Source organism: Ambystoma mexicanum, chromosome 5q (genome assembly GCF_040938575.1).
Source record: "Ambystoma mexicanum isolate Mex_15411 chromosome 5q, UKY_AmexF1_1, whole genome shotgun sequence".
Classification (NCBI taxonomy): Eukaryota; Metazoa; Chordata; class Amphibia; order Caudata; family Ambystomatidae; genus Ambystoma; species Ambystoma mexicanum.
Window position 1 is genome coordinate 119,482,541 of NC_090933.1, and position 25,859 is coordinate 119,508,399.

General features: G+C 44.5%; 1 protein-coding gene across 1 annotated transcript in view; it reads left to right on the plus strand.

The window, feature by feature from the left end:
* Positions 1-25,859, plus strand: part of LOC138497284 (uncharacterized) — a 901,742-nt gene that overhangs the window by 579,460 nt on the left and 296,423 nt on the right. The window contains exon 11 of the mRNA XM_069620635.1: positions 8,063-8,178. Coding sequence (XP_069476736.1) covers positions 8,063-8,178 — 116 coding nt within the window. The remainder of the gene's footprint in view (positions 1-8,062; positions 8,179-25,859) is intronic.

Consider the following 25,859-nt stretch of genomic DNA (forward strand, 5'->3'; position numbering starts at 1 on the left):
GTTGATACGACTTGAAAGAACACAGGTATCTGCTTAGAAAATGTAAACAAGAGGGACAGACTGTGCTGCATCCCAAGTGGCTGCCTTGCCTCAAATGAATCTGCCCGACAGGCAGAAAGAAGATTCCTCATGCTGAAGAACATGTATAAGACAAGGTTGAATGAATCCCTCTGAGCAATCAGGAGTCAACAATTCATGACCTTGATCAACCAAAGTATGGTCTGTTAGGCAGTCATATCACAAAATGCCAGAATTCTATTTGACTACATCTGAAAACTCAAAGGAGAGCACTGCAAGAAATAGAAGACAAAGGTCAACTCCTCAAGAAAGCAAATTGCAAGCACAGAAAGCTGCTAAACGTTCATCAGCTGCAAAATCACCTCTAGGCATCCTGGAAACTTTAATAGCAGTCCTTTATTAATTTATTCATTTATTTCGTTTTGCATGTATTTACAGTGCACATAACCCGTAGCTAGCTAGGCGCTAGTTTCATTGTGGAAAGGCAGGTTATTTATAATTCGCTTGTTTTTTTTGTTTGCTCACCGTGGTTTTGCTTCCAAGCCCGCGTGTTGCCACAGAGCTATTAGTTTATGTTATGTTGTGTTGATTTGTACTGGACACAGCTACCCCCCAGGGGCAGTCTGCGGGTGTCTGAACAATGCAGGCCAAAATCAAAAACCGACCTACGAGTGCATTCTGACAATTGCTGAAAGAGTCAGTGTCCCTCGGAAAATCTACCAGCACTAGCCAGGACCCTGGGCTTCGCACAGGCATACAGAATGCATTATAGGAAACCAAGACGACACCACTCAGAATGCGGGAATTGGTCCAATGAAAATCAGGACCAGAAAGTAGCATGCTGGTAACAATTTAAGCTCAACCTCATCCATGACTGTCCATTAAATCCTCTCCAGCCTGTGGTCCGATAAACATTCTGAACACTGAAGAAAATGTCCAAGGAAACACAAATCAGTCATCCCACCTGGTCTCCAATGCTTAGGTCCAGTCTTCATGCCTGGTTGGTCTCTGCACATCAAAGATTGAGGAGAAACCACTAACCCCGACTCAACCTGGGCCTGCAGTTCAGAAAGAAATGGATAAAGTTACTAGCTGAGCCATCTTGCATTGTTAAGCACTCCTCAAATCAACTCAAACCAATTCCCCCCTCACCTGGGAGTCGTGGGTGCCTTTAGAGCCTGCTTGAGAACTCATGCCTCGAGGGAGATGCCTGGTTACATGTAATAATAGAGCTGTCTTCAGCAGACCGGAAGCAAATGCAGTGAGTAATGCTATGAAGTACGTGGTAACTGCAAGAGTGACCAAAACAGAAAGCAAAAAACTGAACGTGGAAGGAGGATTCCTGACATTCTGTGGGTAAAACAAAACGTCCCTGGTGTGAAGGTTTCACTTCCAGTATCAGCAAAGGCAGTAGGCATTTACAGTGTAACTTTCCTTTCAGGTGTTCAGATCAGAGTGCTTTCTTTCATTTCTACTAATTGAAAGACAGTGGCAGAGGACTGAAGAGTCATAAAGGCGGGGTCCATCCAGTCATAGACGATGAACCACTGAAAACGTGGATTCCTGCCAAAGCTGCATGGAAAGTTCCGTTTTCCATTAGTTTCTTTATTTATACCATGCGCCAAACTCTGAGGTAACTGGGCGCCAGAGACTTAGACAAGAACAACAGGTTACATGTAGTTGCAAATTATGCAGGCATGGATGACAGCGATACGTGCAAGTGACCAGGTTACAAGATGGTTGCAGCGAGGGTACATGTAGACAAACAACACAGGTGAGATACAGAGAACGGTCAGACACGTGAGCAATTCTTGCTTGCAATGCCGTGCTTGTCTGTTTTCTGAAGCCATTTTGGGTTGAAAGCTTTTGATAGCAATTATCACACAGAGTCGTTTTACATGGGGCTAAACGGGAAAAGAAGGTGTAAAATAAAAATGTAACGCTTTTACTCCTTGATTATTTACCTCTACAGCCAATTACTCTGATGGCAGTGAAGGGGAACGAAGCATAGCTAACATCACTGCTGTGCCTCCCCCCTTTGCCTACAATTCGTTTAAGGCTGAATTACACAAAATTTAGCAGCTGGCCAAAAGCCGGTGGATTCCATTGTAAATGTTGTTTGCAATGTGTAATTTGCAGGCCACATTCACAGGTTTTACAAAACCGAGAGCAACATGAAAGAGTAAGATAACCTCTGTTAATACTCTTTTATTCAACACTTAGTTTTGAAAACGTGCAAAGATAATTCAAGGGCCCAACAGCAAATAGGTGGTGACGTTGGCGGTCCCCAGGAAGGAAATTGACACTTTTTATAAAATGATCCCCTCAGTGTTAAGGGTGGATTGCCATTCTGTTGGACAAACCTGCAATTTTGAAGAATTGCAGTGAATTACCATGCAGCTATGGACCTATATTCTGCAAAGCTGATTGCCTGAGGCATTCTCCTGTATCCCTGCTATTGGCGGTTCTTTGTCATATTCCTACATCATAAAGGCCGGACACAAAATAGACCGATTTCTTTGGGCGGTTTTTGTGTTGGCTTCAAAATGCTGAAATAGCACATACTGCCCCCTCCTTCCCCACCTCCAGCCTGTCGCGCCAATTCTCTTGTTAATTGGGGGGGGTTAACCCCCGTAACCCCATTTTCTCACCCGCTACAACACAAGCGTACTCCCTACACATATGCACACAGAAACATACACCCACTCACTCACACAGAAACACACATTTACAGACACACACATACCTGTTCTTCCGGACGGCTCTTCCAGCTACTGATGTGCCTGACAGGCACATTCACAGAGCTGTCTTTCTAAATCGATCTTTTTTAGTTTGTTTTTTCTAAAAAGGTCTTTTCACTGACGACCCTATTGGCTAATAGGCTACACAACCATCTTGCCATATTCATGTCCCAATTTATAATAAACTAAACTGCAGGCTTCATAAAAGGACATTCCAGTCTCCCTTGTAATATGCAGGAAATAAATGCCCGAATCCAGATTTTCACAGAAATGTAACATTCTAATGGGCCTCGTTTTAAATGGGGGGGTCGAGGGGGTATACAATGGAGGTGTAACGGCGAGGCTTAATGCTTTCACATCTCCATGTAACGCTTTGCAACATTTTTGACCAGTGACGAGCCGGAGGAGGGGCACGGAGCAGAGATTAGATCATTTTCATGCAGGCGCAAAACGGATGGATTCCGATGGAATCTGGCTCGAGTTCTGCCCGCCCCCCAAGAAAAACAGGTGGATTCCACAGGAATCCATCAATACACGCCACCTGCAACGCGTAATTTGTAGGCGTCCTTTACTTGTTCAGGAGACGGAGAGGGCAATGCAGTAGTTAAAGCAACGTTGCGTTGCTTTAACTCTTTCGTTGTCGCAGCTGCCGTGTTTCTGTTGAAAAATGCAGAGGAACCACCAGCGCATAAGTGCTAACATGGTTGGTCCCCCGCAAGCAATCAATGGTTTTTAGAAAATAAGGCTGAATGCTTCTATTGTTAGCTTTTTTACGACTCCATATAGGGGGGGGCATTTTAAAACGGACTAGAACACAAAATGAAAGCATAAAAGCATGGTGTGAAGTCTTTATCCTTCATTTTGCACTCCAGCCAAATGTCGTCCTTTTCGAAGGCGTAGAAAGGCCACGAAGCAGAGTTTGCTTTTCTACCATAACTTCCTTCTCCATCTTGGAAGAGCGCCGTGTTTTATGCCTCCATGAGATTTTCGTCTAAGTCTAGATGGAACACTGGATTCATTTTCCAAATTGGCTGAAACGTAATTAGCGCGGCTGTTTCATGCTTTGTCTCAAGAATATCCAACTGCTTTAACCGATCCCTCCTGCTTACACTAAGTCAGGCAAATAGCCAGCAGATGTGTTCAGTTGCCAGTCAAATGCATAGCACTAATGGGTTTCATTTATTATCAGTCCCTGCATACTAGTCAAATCCGATTTTAATCTGTTTATAATGTTCATGCATTCTACTCGTTGCGTCTGGGGGAACTTAATACCAAACTGTTGTGACATGAAATATGGCCAGTCCACCTTAAGGAGAGAACCACCTTAAGGGAAGAAGAGGGAAGCCAATGACAAGGGGAAGAGGGTGGAAGAAGAGGGGCTAGTAGAGCCCGGGAAAGGAAACCTGGAGAGGGAAAGTAAAGAAAGGTTGCAGAGTTCACTGTCACTGTGTGCTTATGGAAATAGTGTGCGAGACCCCAGGCCTGCGGGGCCTGCGGGGCCTGCAGGGCTCCAGTGAGGAGAGGCCAACCAGGTCACAACAGCTGGAGATTAAGGGAAAGGTCCACGCGAGTACATGAGTGGAGCACCCGTGGCCAAGGAATCCGAAACACTGACATCCACTAGAAAGAGAGGGACGGACATTGTGTGTGCTGTGAGCGGCGTAGAGGACCAGAGCACAGCACATTCAGCCAGTGGATTGCTGCATGAAGAGGAGGTTCAGCGAATGACCCAGGATAATCCCCAACATGCACGGAGCGGCCCGGTGCTCAACCGACGCTCCACCGGTGCTGGTAACGGGCGCATCCTCTCACTCACACAGCCAAGCAGAGGAGCCCGAGGAGAACGTGCCTACCGTGCCTCGATGCATACTCCTATTAGCGGAGGACGTGCTTGAGGCAAGAGCCACTGCCCGCGCATGCCGCATCAGTCCAAAGAGCAAATAGAGGAGAGGCAGCTATGTACCATTAGCAGATGATGTGCTCGAGGCGAGAGCCACTGCCCGCGCATGCCGCATCAGTCCAAAGAGCAAATAGGGGAGAGGCAGCTATATGCTGCACACCCACATTAGAAAGAAAAACAGGGGGAAAGGGACATGCCACGGCAGCACCAAGGGAAGACACCTGCATTAAGGACTTATGTGAAGTACATACTATGGAGTGCAGAGAAGAGATTACGACGCGAAAGAAGTGTACACACAGAATAAAGCAAACCACAAATAACCCAAAGAAAAGAAAAGAAACATACGGCACAAGAATATGACCTGCAGAGGAAACAAAAATGATGACGCCAGTGGAGCACACAAGAATAGAAGGAGTAAAGTGCAACTAGATAAAAGTGCACCGCAGAGATAGACTGTCCAAGGAAGGGGCCACAGAAAAGACTGCCCAAGGAGGGGGCCACAGGAGAGACTGCCCAAGGAGGGGGCATGGAAGAGAATGCCCAAGGTGAGGGCCTGGAGAGGTACCAAATATAGGAGGAGACAGAACCGCTGTGTGCCCGGATGCAGAACCAGTACCACTAACAGGAGTGTAACTAAGGGTGAGGAGGACCCCAACAGGACGCAGAAGAAAAGAAGGACAGCCGCTGTGGAAGACGAGTGACCCTTGTTGGAGATCCGGTGAAAGAGGAGGCTAACCTGGTCTGGAAAAGAGGACCGAGGACACCAGGAAGACACGCCATGGTGAGGAGGACCCAACACAGTGTAGCAGCTGGCCCAGAGAAGCAGCGCCAGGTGTTAGCCAGCAAGTCAGGGGGTGAGGGGCACCCACACAGCCAACGGTAAGCCACATTCACCAGCAGTAGGAGGTGGAGGGATGCGTGCATTACACGCCCACCAAGGGGAACCGACTACACGGCTGCAGTGAGAGGAGCAGTGTGCACAAAGCATGTGGCATCCGCACTACGCCACCAGGGAACCTCTCGCAGAGAGAGCCGATACATGAGCCAACACATCGCACACGGCTGCAAGGACAATAACAGCATGCATAATGTAAGTGGCATCCACACTACGCCACCAAGGAAAACCTCTCCAGGGGGGCGGCGTATCACACACGGTTGCACGGAGAGTAGCAGCGCGGCGACCACCACAACATCAACAACCGTAGGGACAGGAGAAGAAAGGGACAATCAAAAACACGTGGCCGCCACACTATGCCGCTAGGGAGGATTATAAACCCAAAGAGGATCTAACGCATGTAGAGACACCCTTGAGGAACAAGAGCACAGGCCAGGAACACTACATAGCAGGACACTACCGGGCCTACCCATAAAAGTCAACCAGAGATGGGGCACGACGCAGTCACCCACAGAGGCCCTCACGATCAAGACATCAAGACCAACAAGACAAGAATCAAGTCAAGAGAAACACACCACTATACACCACAGCAAGCCCAAACCAAAAGGGGAAGAGGGGCCAGACAACAAGTGACCCCCATACACCTTTGAGGGAAGGCTGGACTGTAGAGGTGGTGCTCCTAAATCTGACTGTGACCAACACTACTCCTCCGGAGTGCAAAAAACGATGCTCTCAAAAAAATGTCACAATGAGACTATCACACTTCGAAACATGGCACCCTACAGAACAGTGGAACACATCACAACCGCAGTTTCTCTGCATGCGCCCCCTGCCAAGGGTAACACTCTACTTACCAAGAACAAGCAACCACAACAGAATAGAGGACTGATAGAGAGTCAGCATGCTTCAACACGGGAGGCCCCTCAAGGTCTGCAGGTGGGGAGGCGGGGACACCCACCACTTGAGATAACGGACAAAGGAAGTACAGCTGACTGCAGAGTAAAGGTGTGCAAACACATGGTCCTCCCAGTGGGAAACTGGGCCACAGCCTTCACCGTAGCCAGCGCAGCTGCTGCCGCTGATCAGTGGCCCCCCAAGCAGGAGCATGAGGCAAGAGCAGACTCCAGTTACCGAGAAGGCCACGTGCAGCATGGGCAGGTGTATCAATGACATCATCAGTCTAGAGGTGGTGCTAGCAATGGGCTGTCAGAGGCCTAGACCATACAAACAGCCAAGCAGCGTGCCTCAGGCCTGTACTAGCACTGCAGAGACCCCGGCTGCCACTGAGACGCCCAGCACAAATACTGCTACACAGGCCGCCCCCCTCCGACCAATATGATTCCATGTGTCAAAAAGGCAGTCCCTGACACTTCAATCTACGAATACGACGAATCCCTGGATTGTCACTATGACCAGGACACGGGACTATACTATAACACCAACCGTCAGTATGACGACAACTTGCCGACTGCACAATACGTCTACTGGGTGGGATGGGAAACAAACCCATCTACTGGCTTCAAAATATATGGCCCACAACAGCGGCAACCAAATAGCATGGCTGAAAAGAGAAACACAAGAGTAGGGCTGCTCAGCAGGACGCCAAAGAAAGGGGGTACTAGGCAAAGAGTTTGAATGGACAGAAAAAAGGCCCGGAAAACAGTTTTCAGATATTGCCCTCCAAGGATGAAGAGAGAGAAGGGGATCGGCAACAGCAAATGCCAGCGTCATCTGGGCTGAAGGGAAAGGCTCCCAGCCTGAAAGGCAGCTAATGATGCCAGAGAGGACAATACCAACCAATGGGGAGGAAGGATGTGGAACAGGAGCGAATGACAGGGTCAATGCCGCTGAGGGAACCGAGGACTTCACCGAGGAGACACGACAGAATGGACCCTGAGCACAAACACCATGGGAAGAAGATCTCACCCTGGGCAGCTTCGTTAGGAGGGCACACAGGTCCTGGTGTGGTTGCAGAGAAGAAAAACAACGGAAGAGAACAAGACAAAAGCGAATACCACGAAGGCCTGCAGAACGCAGAGGAGAAAGATTAAGCCCTTCAAAGATGATAAGCAAGGGGAGGGGTAGTGTGACACAAAGCATGGCCAGTCCACCTTAAGGAGCGAACCACCTTAAGGGAAGAAGAGGGAAGCCAAGGACAAGGGGAAGAGGTGGAAGAGGAGGGGCTAGTAGAGGCCGGGAACGGAAACCTGCAGAGGGAAATAAAGAAAGGTTGCAGAGCTCACTGTCTCTGTGTGTTTATGTTAATGGTGTGCAGGGCCCCAGACCCACGGGGCTCCAGTGAGGAGAGGCCTAGCCGTCACAACACAAACGTCGTTTCTACTGTCAAGTATATTAGAACTGTACTTTTTTTTATTTTTGTCACTTTATTTCCTAATTATGAATTACTGTATATTTGGTGTGGTTATGTCACCTTTGTGTAGGCTTTAGGCAGGAACAAAAAACACTAAAGTGCATTCACATAAATGCTCTCTTTTTTTGTGCGTGCAGCTTATCCCTTCCCCGAATCGTGAAGAGACGTGGCCTTTACTTAGCACCTGTCTTGGAGGACTTAAAGGCTCAGGAACCGGAATACTCCTGGGAGGGGATGTTCACAGAACAGCAAGGTAACTATGGAGCTGTATTTCCGGCAGCAGTAGGCTGGACTTAATTGGAGGCAAGCAAAGGGGGCATGAGTAAAACACAATTTCTCAATCTAGGAGATTATATCGAGACATGCTCTGCAAGGCTGTGTGCACACACCTGAGTGAGATTCTAACAAGGGGATCGAGGGGGACAAAAGAAATGTGGCAAGAGTGTCATTTATGCTGCGCAAGTAGCCCCTTTCCTCAATTTGCTTACACTCGATATGTAAATGAGGGTTACCCTTCAAAGGATTGGTGGCAGGACAGAACAACCCATGTGTGCATTTGGGAGTCATAGGAGCTCATTTTGCTAACGTAAGAGGCTTACCGCTGACAAAGTTTCGTCCTTTGCACTACAGTGTGCAAATGTAAAGGGCAAAAGGCGGCACACATGGATGTACGCCACTTTTTGCCCTTCACAGTTGTGCTCCGCAGTGCAAAGTGATTGAACACTGGCATGCCAGGCAGAGTTGGCTTTTGTTTGTGAGTGCTTTTTGACATGCTCTCATGGCACGCGGCGCTCACAAATGAAATGAAACGCTGCCTGACATGCTCGTACGTCGGGGAGACTTTCCTTTCAACTGGGATCACTGTTTACCATGCAAGCATGGTGAGCAGTATTTGCAAAGGGTTTCATTTCAATTGTACATGCTCCCCTAGCGTGTCCAATCGATCCCTATGGTGTCCGCATGCCTTATGCAGACCCCACAGGCATCTCTAGCATTTGCGCCAGCATGAAAATCCATGCCGGTGCAGATGTTGGAGAATTTTTGTGGTGGAGCGAAAAAAGGAGGTGGCAGGAACACAAGTCCTCTCCGACAGACAAATTAATGAAAATGTGGCGTGATTGAAAGGCGTTCAAGCCTTACTTAAGGCTTTGCGCCTTTCTATCACATTACGCCACTGACCAACATGATCTGCTTAGAGAAATATATTGACACAGGATAATGGGGACAATTGTAATTGATATACTAGAAAATAAGGGGGAATACATCGCCAGATATGTGACGGAAAAACGCTCTGGAAAAACCTAATAATAATAGGAAGTAATATTAGATGCTGCTCTCAGAGAGTTGCCCTGGACATTTGCTTCTGTATCAAAACCCGAATCACCTACATGTGGCGTCAGGAACACCAACCGCCACCACCAACACTGTCGATCACCATCTGCATTGCAGAGCAACCCAGACCTCTTAGTTACAGATGTCCTGCAGTGCATATTTACAGACATATGCATGAAAAAAACACAAAGGTGTTGATGCAAATGCAGAAACTTTTCAAATTTCAAACAATGGAAAGCTGCAAAATGTATAAAGATTTCTTTTGTTGTAAAAGTGTTATATAAAAGACGTTTCACAGTACTAAAATCAGAAATAAAAGGGGGATCAGAGCGGTCTGTGTAATCAGATTGGGGAACAAAGATCAAGGGTAATACAGCAAACCAAGTATAGTGTACTTCTCAGAGCAATATATAGTGCTGGAGAACACACACAGGTAAAGGTACGGAGCAAAAAAGGCAATATGGGGTTAAACAAATGCCAAAAATATTTAACATAGACCATTGTTTGGCCAACCACCAGTGAGAGGGTTGGGGTGCTCAAATGACCTTGCCCCAAAGCACCCATGAATTGAATCCTCACCTAATGGGGGCAACCTTTCTAATTGTGGACACAAATCAATGAATTGGCGGGTGCAGATTTCCATACAGAGCACCAGTTAGGTGGGTGGACGGATAGAGGGTGGGGTCAGTAGCTAGAATCTCTGCAGGCCGTATCCTTAATATCTAGGTAGACTTTCTGAAGTAATGGGCTTTAAGTGATCGTTTGAATCTGGGGACTTTTATTTCCATTCCGAGTAGATTGTGGTATTCATTCCAACTCATACCAGCATGGGACGCCAAGGTTCTACACTCTTGTTTGATTCTCTGTACGTCGGATGGAATAAGAAGGTTCTCATCTGATGGTCTCATGTTTTTTGAGGGGGAGGTAATATGCCAAGAGGGATGAAATGTAGTGTGTTCCTTTGTTGAATATACCCCGTTTGCTAAGCACAAGTGTTTTGAATGGGACCCGTGCCCAATGGGGTGCAGGTGTAAGACATCAAAACCATTGGTGATTGGATTGAGTGCCTTCATACCCAATATTAACCTAGCTCTGTTTTGGACAAGTCACAACTGATGAATTTGGAATTTGCTAAAAGCAATATAAAAACTATTACAATAGTCTAGTTTAGCCATAATCATAGTTCTGACCAGAACCACTATGTGAACCATTTGTTAAGACCAATTCAAAAGCCTTAACAATAACAATAGTTACGTTGAACCATAATCAGAGATCTAACCAGAGCCCCTTTAAGAGTAATTTCAATACAGGTGCACATTTTCCTTATCTGACCAATTAAGTTTAAGAGGAGCAAAATCGATGGGCTATTTTTGTCCAGAGACCTGGTATTTTCTCTCCTAAGAACGGGGACAGTTTCATTACTCCCTAAAATACTTAGTTGTGACTACTTGCCATGCACTTGGGCATCAGCTTCTCTATAGTCCGAAAGCTGATTATTGACTCATTTCTCCAATATTGTCCAGTATTTCCACCATGAGGGGTTTAGTCATTTTCAAGGTTATTAGGCTCTGCAGTAACTTTGTTAAGGAGTGTAATCACCACCGCTGGTTTGTGTGAGGGATTCTCCCTGTTTTTAGAGAAGCATTAACAACTCAAGCCATATGGGAGGCCAAGGTCAGGATATGTTTCTTGAACAATGTGGCTGGGCACAGTTCTATTTGAGCTCCTGATGTTTTCATTGTTGTAACCAGTTTGGCGATACTGTCAGGGGAACATTGTTTGAAGCTAGTCTGGGTGGTAGATAGTTTGTGGTTGGTGGGTCTGACCCAATTTGCTAGTCACATTCTGGACTTTGATGAACTTTTGAATTGTATGGATTTTACCTGGAAAGTCTACGTCCATCTTTTCTCTATAGAGTTAAGAAGGAACTTGTGTGGATGAGAGTTGGAACTAAGTTCCCCAAAGATGTTTAACACTTATATATTTCCGGTTGAGACGCCATATGAAGATTTCCGGTCTGACTATGCCTTACCAAGTGGCATTGGTCCTCCACCCACATGACGACTTCTGGTCTCTCATGTACAGTTCCGCTGTCTGTTCTAGTCAATGTGGTTAAATGCACCTTACGGGTGCCTTTGACCTTGGCATGCTAACCCTGCAGGTCAGCGCTTTCTAACTCAGTCTTTAGTGTGCAAGCTCAAGTAAATTTATAGAGAAAAAAAGTGCAAGCAAAATCATGTGAGATCGAGAGAATATCTAGAAGCCAGCTAAAAGAAAAATATTCGGAGGGGAATGGGCAGTGACATAAATTGGGGACTGGTTAAATTTATTCGGGTCATGCGTAATGGTTCATCTGTAATTTAATATTCTTTTCCATTTTCTTCCTCATAAGAGGGATGATTTTTTGTTTTAAGGCGATATTGCTGGACATACTAATGTCCGAGACAAGTTTGTCTGTCTATGTGCTGTTTATAAAATTGCATTTGCCAATGGTGGTGGGCAAGAAGTGTTAGGCTTGTTTGTCCGAATTGGAATCTAGCCATAGGTTAATTATTAGTGTCTCCTAAGATTAGGTTCTTATAAGAGGAGTCAAGGGTGTTGTATACAAAGTAGATGTTTTCTATTAGAAAGTTCCTTATGTAATCAAGCAGTCTGTATGTGACAACAGAGTTGATTGAAATATTATTTTCTATGAATGCTACATGTTTAAACCAATGCTCCCAGAGAAGGGCATTGAATGGATTTAGTGTTTACCCAAGGAGATCAATGTTATCCCACCCATTTTGGATGTTTTTGTTATTACTTACAATCTTATATGAGGGGGGTAGTATAGCCAGGAAGGTAGTAAAGGTGATCAAAAAATCAAATCTCTGAAACACTAAGATGATCTGTTTGGAAATCATTTAATTGTTCTTTTATATTGAATACATTTCTGGCAGCAGACTTGCTGCTGAGGGTTCCAATAAGGATGGGGTCTGGTGGTTTGACCTGACTGGGGAGGAGGAGGGCGCAGGCCTATTAGACAATGTGTGGTCTCTAGTCTTCCTCTGATGAGCCGAAGAGGGCTCAACATCATTGACATTACAGGTGGACTTGACTTGGCTAGGCTGGAAGGTTAGGCTTACACATTTTTGTATTTGTGTCCATAAATTGGGATTTCTGTGTTGCTAGTTGGTGGTTAGTGAACACGGAGGCTGGCACAGGTAACCTACTGGTTTTGCCCTGACTGGATGCACCGTTTCTGATTTTGTTAGGTGAGATGATATGATAACCTTGGTACATGAGGGCTCCGGCTTGGGGAGGTCTGATGTCATTACCTGGTGGGCACGTAGGATAGCCATGAGGATTTGGAGGTTGGCATACCATATTTTAAACATAATAATCCCATTGTTGTAGATGCCGATGGGAGTTTTTTTATTTTTTGTTCTGGGGCATATTGTTTTAAAGTTTGAGCCCCCATTTTTAGAACTTTGAGTAACTATTGAAGATAAGGTACAGTGTCCTTACTGTAACCTGCCATTTGTTGAGATGTGCCTAATAGTTCCAGCATAAGGGGTGTTGGCTTGTTCCCTCAGGGTGCGATATTTTAACTTTTCTGAGTACCTTTTCTTGAAATTGAGGTAGAAATTATTGATATAAAGGAATTTAGAGGGATTGAGGAGGAGGCGATAGCAATGATATTGCCCGACTTCACAAAGGCCCTGCTGCTAAGGCATGTGGTGAGCCACTAGGTGAGGGGTGATGCAGAAAGTTACAAAGCCTACACCAGGGATGAGTAATAAAGATAAGGTGACTGGGAGGAGCTGCACTGTTATGTTATATAAATGTATAAAGCGCACGTCCACCCAAAGGCATCTTGGCGCTATGCAGAATCTGCTCATGCAGCTCATACCCTCTGTCGACCCTTAGAAAAACAAAAACGCCTTTAGTGACCGCCGGAAACCTAAATAATCTGCCGTCACCTGAAGGCCAAGTGGAATTAGAATTCCAACAGCTAGCTGCAGCGACAGAGAATGCACGCCGCCCAATTCAAGAGAGATGTATACATGGAACAAGAATACTGTATGATTCAAGGGAACGAAGAGGCCAGTTATGGATGTAAGGGCGAAACTTACTCTGCAGATATTCTGCACCTTGGCCATAAAAGGCTTGGTGCACAATACACATGGATTTAAATTGAACTCAGTGAAGCTGGCATAGAGCTGTAGAGATGGACATATGATAGACATATGATAGGGAATGCCTACCACCAGTCTGGCTGCTGCTTTCTGCAATACCCTACACAGAACTCTCAGTTTATAATGACCATATTGACAAAGAGAGGCCAATTGAGCCTCCAAGGAGAGGGAGGAAGAGATTTTTACCCCCAAATCCTTCACAACGGAAACGGGAGTGGGACAGGGACCAAGAGAAGAAGGCCAAAAAGCAGAAGTCCCCAGAGAAGGTGTAGATGAGGGGCCCACCACCAGGATCTCAGTCCTGTCCTATTCAACTGAAGTCAATTACAGGTCATCCACCTACCCACGTCCTCCAGGCTACTCCACAGCTGAGACGCTGGATCAGGGTGGGGAAGATTAAGCCGCAGAATAATCTAGGTGTTATCAGCATAGGAGTAGCATTGGAGGTCATGGGAGTGGATGAGCCTAACCAACTGCTGGATGTAAACATTAAATAGCGTAGAGGACACAGTTGTCAAAGGGACATACACTGAGTGAAAAGGTGAAAGAAAGAGAGTTTGTGCATGATTAGCAAGAAAAGCAGAGAACCAAGATAGTACTTGTCCGGATATCCCTGCCCCGGCCAGGCGAGCATGCAGGATGGGGTGGTCAACAGTGTCAAGTGCTGGATATAGATCTAATAAAACCAACACCCCCACACCCTCCTGATCGAAGAGACGTGCAAGGTCATCCACCACTGAAACCAGTATGCTCTACGTGCCCCGACCTGGATGGAAACCGGACTGGAAAGGATCAAAGAAAGTGAAAGATTCCAGAAAAGGAGCAATTAGAGCCTCCAAGAGCTTTATAAAGGAGGGGAGCAGAGAGATAGGGTAGAAATTAGGACAGGCAGGATTCAGTGAAGGTTTTTTCAAAGGTGGAGTCACCAGTGCATGTTTCAGCTGTGGAGGAATAGTCAGCGACTGACAAGAATGATGAATGGCTTGGGCCACCCAGAGAGTGATGGCTGGCATTATATCCTTTCATAACGCTAATGGAATAGCATCCAAAGCCGATGAAGATTTGAGCTGAGATGTGGCCTTTATTATCTTGTCTGCTGAAAACAAAGGCAAAGTAGACCATGTCCACAGGGAGGGACCGCACTGTTAAGTGGGGTCACACTCTCATAAAGGGGATAGACTGGGTGTGTGTATGGCTGTATGATCGGGCATTAACCAAGGACTGTTTGGCTCCCTTCCACAAAGAGGAGGAATACGATTAGACAATGTGGTTGAGAGCAAAGCGCAGGTTTCAATGTGGCTGGCCAAGTTAGTCAAGTAACACACCCTAAACTAAATCATTTTCAAGCAACCCCATAGTGGAATGGCCGGAACGCTGAAAAGATTAATGCCAGCATTCTTGCAACTGGTGGAAGGCTGAAAATCACAAGGAAGGACTGAAAATGTGAAGGTGCATGAAATCCAGTCAAAGCATAAATCTCATGTGGAAATAAAATAATTCAATGATGGCTTCCTTCATTAAGGCCATAGTGTAAACCAACACCAGAGCATATAGGCACGTTGAGACAATGATCCTCTTGTTTAAAACAGGTGATAACTAAAAAAATATACGATGATTACAAGATGCAATTAACCAGATGGAGGATTCCTTTCAATGTTATAGGTTCTATAAAAAAGGGTAGGCCGCGGCCGGCATTAGTCAGGCAGAGGCCAGCAGTGGACTGGCCCATCAGGCAGCCAGCCACAAGCAAAATCATATTCAATATGGTGTGGGGTGCTTTTAAATCCATACGAAGTGGGCCAAAGTGAACTCTGCATTAAACATATGCATTGACCATTCTTTACATAAAGCATTCAGTGTGGCGTGATGGAGGGCTGACTCGAGGAGGCAATAAGTGGTCCAAGCAACAAGCACGTCAACATCAACAAAAGTAAGTAACAAATTAAAGTTAAGATGAAAGAAAGAAGGTCAACTCAGCCAGCCAGGCCATGCAGGCTAGGACAAGGCGGCCACGAAGCCCCGTAGTTTTGATGAATGACACGTTTTTAAAATGGATTCCTGTGTGACATCAAGCCCCTCTGCCTCCGATTTAAGTTTCCCTTGCAGAGACAGAGAGATCAATATCCTTTTGAAGAAAGACAAACAAACGAACATCAAAACGTCAAAGTTTGAAGTTTTAATGATCGTTGGTTTCATTTGTCTTTCTTTCCTGACATGGGCGTAATTTTAAAGGGGGACAAGGGTGTTTGCCCCCCCAACATTTGTGGCACACCATTTTGTCCCACTCATTTGAAAGGGGCCCCTTTCATTTAGATGCCATGTCTCCCCCATCATTTTCAGCAAAGTTACTCCACTATTTCCTGACTTACTTTCAGTCAGAGACACCTGTTTGGAATTCCCACAGCTTGATTCCCGCATCTCCCTCCCATTGCCCCCTAGGGGCCTGATTTGAGCTCTGAGCTGGAGGTAAATCCGCCGACTTTCCGCCCATTTTTGGTGCAATTACTGTGGCAGAATTACCACTGCATGGGGACTTGCACCGCCACTGCCACTTGTAATCCGGCTGTAATACCGCCAGAGCAAGTGGCAGTAACAGTAATTGTGTTAGGCGGTATTGCGGCAGATTTACCGCCGGGATACTGCCCAACTCGTGATGAGGCCCTGACTCAGACACATGCAGATATGCAAACCTTTCATATGAGAAATATTCTTTTTAGAAGAACGGAACAACTGCTGGTCTGTACCTAAGACCATATGTTGTTGTTTTCACTACCCTCTTCACTTAAAATCGAAAGTAATTAATCAATGACACGCTACTGGTAATGTTTCCTAATATTTTGGGATGCATGCGTTCTTTCACCAATCCATACAAAGCACATCAGACAATTTGAGACTGACCCCGTCAGTGATTGGAATGCCTGGATCTACAGATGCGACCAGTGCAGGAAACAGTGCTGTGAGTCCCCTCATATTATGTGAGAATTGAATCACTTTACTTGCAGAGACTTCTAATTTTGTCTGATAGTGGTCAGTAGAATAAGATGATTTGCCTGGGAGTACTTCACACATTTTAAATTTGCAATACCTGCACGGGGCAAGCTGCCCTATCCGACAAATTGTTGGTGGTATGCAAACCTACGTACCATGAAGGAAATATGTTTAGCTTTACGGGATTTGCTTATTACAATATTACAATTTCATGATACCCTTTTTATTAGACGTTTCAATTCCAAGGTATTTGTAGTTTGGTGAATACTCAAAACGCCCAAGGTCGGTAATAAGGGGTTGCATCTTTACATTACGAGTCGTTTTATTAGATTGGTAGACAACCCTTTGACCTTTGGCATAACTAGCAAGGGCATTTAGCATAGACTTCATGCCTGAAAATAAATGGTCACATAAAACCAAGTCATCAGCATAAAGCATGGCTTCAATATGCATCCTTGCTTGACCCCTCTATCTATTTGCATGTCGCCAGATATAAGACTATTGTCGCCAAGATGAACCTGTGCCATTGTATCTGTGGTGGAGGCCACAAGAATTTGTAGAAGCCATTTGTCACAGCCAAGTGCCTGCAATTTCTTCCATAGCAGCTCCCGTTTGACTTGGCAAATGCTGCCCAAAAGTCAATATAAGTAATATAAACTGATGGGTTGTTCTCAGATTTACCCCACTCCATAACAGAGTCCAACAGTCGGATATTATGAGTGGTGCAGGAGCCTTGGCGAAAACCAGTCTGAAATGTGTGCAGAATGTGATGTTCAGTGACCCATGCTTGGAAATGCTTTAACACAAACCCAGCAAAAACCTTTCCAGTGGTATCAAGTAACGAGAGCAAACGGTAGTTTTCAGATGACAACCGATCACCAATTTGAACCCAGGCAAGTAGATAGCTTTTTTCCAGGATGCAGGAATACGTCTTTCGCAGCACACCTTCGTAAACATATTACATAATATATTGGCCCATAAATCATAATCACCTTTGAGTACTGCCGCTAAGGGAGCATTAGGCCCAGGTGCTTTGGAGTTTTTAATTTAGTTACATGGGCTATCATCTCGGGGATATCAAAGGTCATAGGTCAATGTACGCTTTTAGATTGGAAGACTGGTTCTATTGTGTCATGTTTCTTCATTTTTTCTTCAATAAAGGAAACCCATACACTCTCTGAGATGGTAATGATGATGATAATTAATTGATCAGTCGATGGTCTGGCAAAGTTTAGGATACCCCACAACTGTTTTGTATTAATACTATACAGTGCCTCAAACCTCTCTTGCACATTCACAGTGATACCCATACGTTTCCTGTGTTCTAATCAGTTATAATACAAGGTTTTCAGCCTACGTGATTGAGTGTGAAATTCTTGTTTGGTGGCACCACCTCTTTTGAGTGTGATACTTTGAACAGTGACCCTAAATAGAGAAAGAATATGAATAACAAATGCATTGTCTTTGTGGAATTCTATACAATAATTGCTATACACTTCAAAGGTTTATTTCAGGCACACTTCAGGGGGTGAGTCACTTATTTAGTCTGTTCTTAAACACCTCAAATTCACAATGCAGAAAAAAACGTCCAAAAAGCATTTATAGTACAATACGCATCTATTTCGGACTATGTATTTTGCTTTTCACAAGTTGCAGTTATAGCATTTTTCTTTCTGCTCTTGTCTCTGTTATGATCATCACAAGACATTCCGTCTCGTGGGTCCTCGGTCGCTTGACAAAATCCTTGTGCCTAAAAGTTTGTGTACAGTGTAGAAATGTTTGACCATAGCACATAAAGTGGCCCTTGATTTCATTGTGCCACAATTAATGCTTTGTTGTAATGTGTCTATGTTTCCTATCTCCATGGCATGCTGTTCAGGATGTTTGTTTGCATGCATGTGGTAACGAGTTGGCTGAGTACGGGATGCCGTGTGAGTGCGCTGCTTTCACTGCAATACTCTAAATTCTTTAATACACAGTTATGAACCCTCCCAGTGGTATGTATTTTGCCAACCTGGAAGGCCTGAAAAGTAGATTTACGCAGGCTTGCATGTGGCCAGCGTTGCTTCAGACCTGTAGATGAGCTGGCCTGCTGTTAAAGCTCAGTTACCAGTTTAACGGTATCCACTAGTGTAATTTGCTTTCTGACGTTGAGAACATTCAGACATGTAATTGCTCATTTTACTATAGCCAGTAAAACAGCTAAAGACACTAAGATAGCTCAGTGGGTTGAGCGATGGCTGCTGTCATGTGTCTGTGATCTGCAGGTGGCAGTTTCGAATCCTCGTAAGGCCAACTCAAACTTTCATCCTTCAGAGGTTGATAAATGAGTACTGACACAGGTTGGGTGATATTCTATGTATATTTGTTCTGTATAAAGCGCTTAAGTGTAAGTGCTATATAATAACACATCAGTATCATTTGGCCTTGGACATCTGCTTGCATTCACAGTAATTTGCTAATATGGGCCTATAAACACTGATATTAAGGATACATTTGCTGGTCCATTCTTGTATGGAATGTATATAACATTACAGTGATATCATAACCATATGTTTTAGTAGTGTACTTAGAAACAATGCTATGTGATGCCACTTCCTGTCTTGTCAAGGGCTGAAAGGCAGTGTCCCATCGCTTCCCGTGATGTCATTTTGAGGTGGGGCCAAATTACATCACTTCCTGTGATGTCATCAGATGTCAAGGGTCGTGTGGTGTCACTTCCACTACCCCTGACATTTCAGTGAAATGACGTCCCAGCTAACACAGCCAGTGGGATGCACCCTTCTTCCACCACTACTGCTGCAAGTGCTAGCTTGTGCTGGAGGATCTGAGAGTTGATGGCAATGTGAACTTTGCTGGAATAAAGGCCCTGTCTATTGCCGCTTAGCATGTGAGTGCCCTTTACACAGAAATGCCCCAGAAACTGCAGGTACATGCAGTTCACTGCAGATTTTTCTCAATCCTGTGAATGAGACTGTAAATATGGAGCCAGAAAGTGCATTTATTTATTATCCTAAGTTTGTGCATTTTTTAAGTGGACTACCTTAACAGAGCAAAGCTCAGAAGCATCATTGAGAAACAAGATTTACATATTTAATCTGCTGCTCTTATGATGATCTGTCTGCCAGCGGCATAGCTTCACTGACTAAAATCATCTGTCTAAAAAATGCTCTTCAAGGTTCATGCATTCCCACCTGAATTCCTTTATGCGCTATGGAGAGACCTGACCGATGAATGGATGAAGGGATGGTCGGCATAGGTTGGGGTATAGATTAATGGATCCATGGATGGATCGATGGGCAGACGGGAGTTGGGCGAGCTGGAGGTTTGTGACAAAGAATTTCCATATCAGAGTTTATTGCCCAACTTATTTTATTGTATGTCTTAAATCACTGAAAGTACAGTGCGTTTATGTAGATTTTTCAGTTCGGCATTATCTTGCATTCTGGGACTTATAGTTTACTTTTCAGGATGTGAAAATGAAAGCTGCAATGATATTCTTTTGGCTTAACATGTTACTATAAGGGTTTACATGTGGCTCGATTATGCCATTTCTCTTTTGTAAGTAAACTCTATAAAACATTATTAATGAAAGCCTTGAAATCCAAACTATTTGTACCCAGTCAAGCTTGGAAGGTATGTGAACAAATTTGAAGAGAGGCGCTTTGCTGTTCAGCTAAAGTCTGTGATTCTCCTAGTCCGGCCCATCACCCCCTCCACCAGCTGTTTGGCCATCCCACTACCTCCTTTTTGGATGCAGCCAGAGTACGACTAGTTTCATTTGTCCACTTCCACCACTGGACACATCACAGTCCCCAGAATTGTACAACCCACGCATTAACCCACTCCTTTTCATGCATAGCTAGTTCTTGCTGGGGTGAATTGTCGAATTGCCTTGGGGTACAGGGTGGCACCAATAGAAAGGGGTAGATTCAGGCAGCATGGGCCAGCCGAGGTACTCACATCCAGAAAATGGGGTGCATGTGCGATTCTTCTGTAATGCCGGGTGATGCCTGTGTGACACAAACCTAACTTGGCAGATTTCTGCAGCAGGTTTGTTCATCCACTGGATTATCATACCGGTGCATGCTATCAAGCATACCGTGTTCTTGCAGGAGCTATGCCCTGCAAGTTCAGAGAGTTTTGGGATCGCCAGCTGTACCCAGTGGCACCAAAAAAGCAGGGTACATGTTGGCAGTGTGTGCCAGGTACTCACGTCCAGCTTACAGGATGTGAGATGCCTCGGTATGGCAGGCCACGCCTGATACCATAACATGCCACCACAGATTTCTGCAGCATATGTAGTCACCCATTTGGTTATCTTACCGGTGCATGTAAAGTCGTGACATGACGCGATTCACGGATGATGGTTTGAGGGCCCCTATTTTTGAGGCGAGGGACGGGCCACTTTTGTTTAGGTACCCAGGCCTATTTATTGTCCCAGTCCGACCCTGAATACCTGGAATTCCATTGAGACCAGTCTGAAAGATTAGGTTCACCAGGAAGACAAGTTCACTTACTTCTCCAATCTAGATTCTCTAACCCATGCTTTAGTTTTCACCCCTAAATGCTGAGGCCTCACAAGCATCTATTAACCATACTATCACCTCATGAAATCTGCCTCACCTCACCCTGTGCTGCAGACCAACATGGGTTGGGAATATACAAAAAATGAAATGGCAAATTCCCACCCGACTGCTTCCAACAGAGATGGGTGTGCAATGCATGCCTCCAGCATTATCTATATAAAACCATTACCTCCACGTCCCTCTTCCTTGTCCCAGGACTTACTTCTGCGGCCCCGGCCTCCATGACAGGACCCATCTTCTAGATTCCATGCTCCTTCCCATTTCCCTGCTGAAGGTATAATTACCTCTCCTTTACCCACAATCCTCAGGTAGCTATCCACCAGGCATTTGCACGTGCGCATTTTCGGAGTGCTTTACAAGTGCTGTTGCCTTGCTTGCGGGGTCGGGCAATGGTTTTCTTTATTGCCTGTGTTTGACAAGCCAGGAGTAATGGAAAGCTCTTACGAAGACTCTGTAAACAGGTAATAGTGCTTGCTAACATGTATGATCGTGTAGTTCAGGCTGTTAAAACTGCTTTGAAAAATGCGGGAGCGTATGAAGCTGTGTTGACCATATTGGGAATTGTTTGTTCACACTAAGCGATATGTTCATTCCTCTCTTGCTTCGTTAGACGGCACAGAGGAATAGGGTGAAAGTTGAATTGAAGCTTGTAGCAACGGAATCTTTGGGACGACTCAAGACGTGGCAAAGGTGTTGCCGTAGCAAACAGGAATGGGGCTTCAAGTTATAGCTTCGCGACTAATGACATAAAAATAAAGTGGTCTGAGTCATTGGCTGTATAATCTAAAGAAGATGCTGGAAAATATGAGAAAAAAAGAAAAAACGCCATCCAGTAGACGCAATATACTTATAGCGCCACTGGTATTTACCAATAGAAGAGACAGCTTTTCTAGAGCACTGGGACTACCTTTACCCCTGTCACCACAGGAGTTGGGGGAAGGCGGAAATGAGGTACTGGCAAAGAAAGAAGGGGGAGAAGATGTATTCCAATTGCCATTGGCCCACTTCCTTCACAATCCCTTTATATGAAGATTCAGACTCTCTGCCTCAAACCATCTTTAACCAAACAGAGGGCAGAAACTCCAGTGGGGAAATAGGTCATCATAACTGTTCCCCGATAGACACTCCTCAAATATTCCAAACGGGGGAAATTTCTATGCTGGCCTTGACTGAGCACAATGAGGAGTGGACAGAGCAGGGAGCGGGAGAAGCCCCAGCAACCAAACAGACAGAAATGCCCTCAAACATGGAAGTTCATACACATCTATTACTACGTGCTATTCAAAACCCGCAATATCAGCTGCTTAGTGAATTAAAAACACACACCACCCATCTGAACGACATCTCTGTAACATTGAAATTACTGTATACAATACAGGGGGTAATTACACAGGTGGATATAGAGGTCCCAATGAAGATAGTAGGAAACCCAGCGGGTCTGCCCAACTTAAGGCAGAGTACATTATCAGACAAGAATACCCACACTGAAATTCAAAAGCTCGATGTGATCGTAATCCTGCAAGGGATAGAATATAGAGAGAAACGGATTCCAGAGAGTGCCATCTTTGAAAATGGGGAGTGCATACTAAAGAAAACTAACAAAAAGGGGAAAATAAATAAAAGGAAGCAGCTGATGGACTTAAAATCGTCCAAAACAACTTCTAGAAAATACTTACGGACTATAGCTTTGAATGAATTACAGGATTATCAAGAGGGGGGAACTGACCAACCCCTTTGTAGTTCCGAGTGTAGAAGGAGTGGAGGGAGAGATCAAAGTGGTAGATCTAAGAGACCCTCAACCCAATTACCTTGAGTTGAGGACAGACTGTTGGACTCCCTTAAACAAACAAAAGAACATCTGAAAAACAAAAACAGGGAAACAATCAAAACCTGGGAAAACCGAATTATGATTTATTCAAAGGTACCCGTCAGGAGGTTGGAGCGCTGAAAATACAAATCTGTGTCAGAGGACATGGATAGACTACAGACATGAGATACATCCAAAATGGTGCTTTGAAAGGAGAGGGGAATGGCCAAATGGTCATGTGAGGGGTCTGGAGAGTCTACTTAATAAAATAACTGCAAAAAATACGAAAGTGCCTAATTGCCTGCCCCGGAATCCAACCGGAAGTGAGGGGAGAGAGTGAAATTCATTTAAGGGGAAGTCATATAGCATTTCTGGAGAGAGGGGCTTTTCTTGAAGATGACCACCAGCATCATACGTTACTAAGAGTTCCGGTATTTTGGATGATCCAAATCTTGCCCTGAATTATATCTTTAAAGGAGGGGGGACCGCAGTTGCTGTGCAGGACCAGAATTATGGCTCTGTTAGGTGAAATGCCGTCCCTTTGCCTAATTACATCAAGGGACATTAAGTTAGTTGATTTTATTCACCCATAGCGCTATGATTATGTCAGACTAGAAACACCATCTATACTAGTACTTGCTATGTTACTAAAAGCGGCGGCTAACTTCTTGAGATTAGGATTTGACCTAGTCCCTTTTATAAGGGGAATGGGCATGGAGAAACAGAAAAAATGGATTCTTATCATGCAGGATAGGAAGTATTTTTCTGGCATAAATGCGAGAGACATCCAAGGGGTAGAGAACGAAATTTCTGACAATGAAAATACGAATTGGTGCTGGTTATCAATGACCTTAAGGGACTGTATTTCCCAGCTAAACAACATGAACCAACAACAACTTTGGTGGAGGGCCTTGCCTCGTCCTCATGTGTTGGAATGCTAGGTTTACCTCCGGTTTATCTGGAGATGGTAATTAGGGGAGAATCTTGAGGGCCTTTGATATCATTTTTTTACAGGAGACTTGGCTGGTAGGGGCATCTATTTTTTATGGTAATGACATATCAAGTCAAAGTGCAACAAAAGGGAATATGGGTAGACCGAAGGGTGGAATAGCAATAGCCCTTTGAAATGGGGGAGGACTGCATAAGATTGAAGATTGGCTAATTTCTAAGGGTGTAATGCCCATTGTAATTGTGTCTGATGAACAAGGATGGACACTGAATCTTTGGCTGGTTAATGTATATTGAGATCCTCTAAATGACCTCGAGGAGGTTCTGAAGGTACTTGGTGCTAGGCTGGAAGATTGGTTTGTCAATTATCCGGGTGGGGAAATCATGATAGTGTAAGAGGATTCAATTCAGCACTACAGCTAAGTTAACGCCTAGTCTAGAATACTGAATGAAAACCCTTATTGATATATCTTTAGGTCCAGTTCATGCGTTCTGGATGACTACCCTTATATAACACCCCTCTCTTGGAATCCCCCTGACCCCACTGAGCCAAGAAGTAGTTCTGTTTTGCAAGTTGAAAGGGTTTATTTGATAAATTAAAATATAGATATCACACTTTATAATAAATTAATAATTGAATATCACACTTTATCTGATATGGGAAATATTAACAACGGAGAATCTGGCACTAGCACACTTCTTTATAATGACTAATGAGTGGACATGAAATGAATAAGGTAGCACACTGGTAAATGGTACAACAGAAAAAGGTGGTAAAGAATGCTTTATGTAGTTCAAATGGATGTAATGTTGAATAAAAATGCAATACAGAAAATACTCAATATGATTTCAACAGACAATGTAATCACTTTTCTCTAGCAAGCCCTTCCCCCCCTTTTTATGCAATGCAAGGAATGGAAGGAAGCACACAGTTCTCAGAAATGCAATCAACTGTAATTCAGTTCAATCCCAGCAAGCTTACAGAAAACAGATAGGAGTTTTGAAAACACAGGCAATGCTTGGATATGTGCTGGCAATGAATGAGAAATATGCTAAATTTGCTTTTAATTCCCTTATAGAGGTTCAGGGTGAGTGGTATCTAGTTAATATTAGTCCAGGCTCACACTAGCAATGATGCAGGGATAGTTAGCAGGTTAAACGAATTTCTGGCCAATGGAAAGCAAAACTGCTGTCTTTTTACACGTGAAGAAATTTGCAAATCGCGGCAAATTCGCGGATGCGTGTTTCGCGATTGCGGTAAAACTATAAGGGCTAGGAATGCGGTTCTTGGTGCGATTCAAAGCTACGATTCTAAGCTATCAAATAAAAGTTATTGCAAGTCTCTAGCACAAACGGTTGCGGAGATATGAGCGATTTAATAAAGGTCGTTTTTGGTTTTGTAAATTTTAAACGCACACTTTTTCAAAATGACAAGTGACAAACTTTTGCAGCTAGAATGACAGGTGACAGCTAGGAGGCAGTTCTACTTAGGTTAAATAGATGAATTAGATGAATTTAAACTAAGAGATGTGTTCTGAGTTTTGCTAAGTACTCACAAGAGATTTTGAACAGGAAAGCGACTTGTCACGATCTGGTCAACAGTCTGGTCAGGTCTTTCCGGGTTCTGCTCACAGCGCCTGGTCTGGTCTCTCTGCTAGGCACAGCACTGCTTTCTCTCTGGGTTCTGCTCACAGCTAGGCACAGCACTGCTTTCCCTCTGGTCTGGGTTTTGAAGTCTCTAGTTTGGCTTTCAGGAGGTTGATGAATTTGAAGTCTGGATCTCGGGATGTTGTCTGGTCCAGCAAAGTGCGCTGCAGCAAATGGAATTTTAGGTCCCTACCTAAGTTTCAGTGGTCCATTTATATGTTCTCCAAGTGGGTGTGTGTGTCGCATCACTAGCCTTGCCCCTCTCCACTTTCCATTGGTCCAGCTTTCATCCCTTACTTGATTGGGGGAATGAAATGAAGTGTCATCATGATGAGGTCTGTTTATGATACAGAGAACCCACCCCTTTCAACTTTATACACAATCTATATCTGACCTAAAAACATATTTGCACAGGTACACATTTGATTAAAATCACATATACATG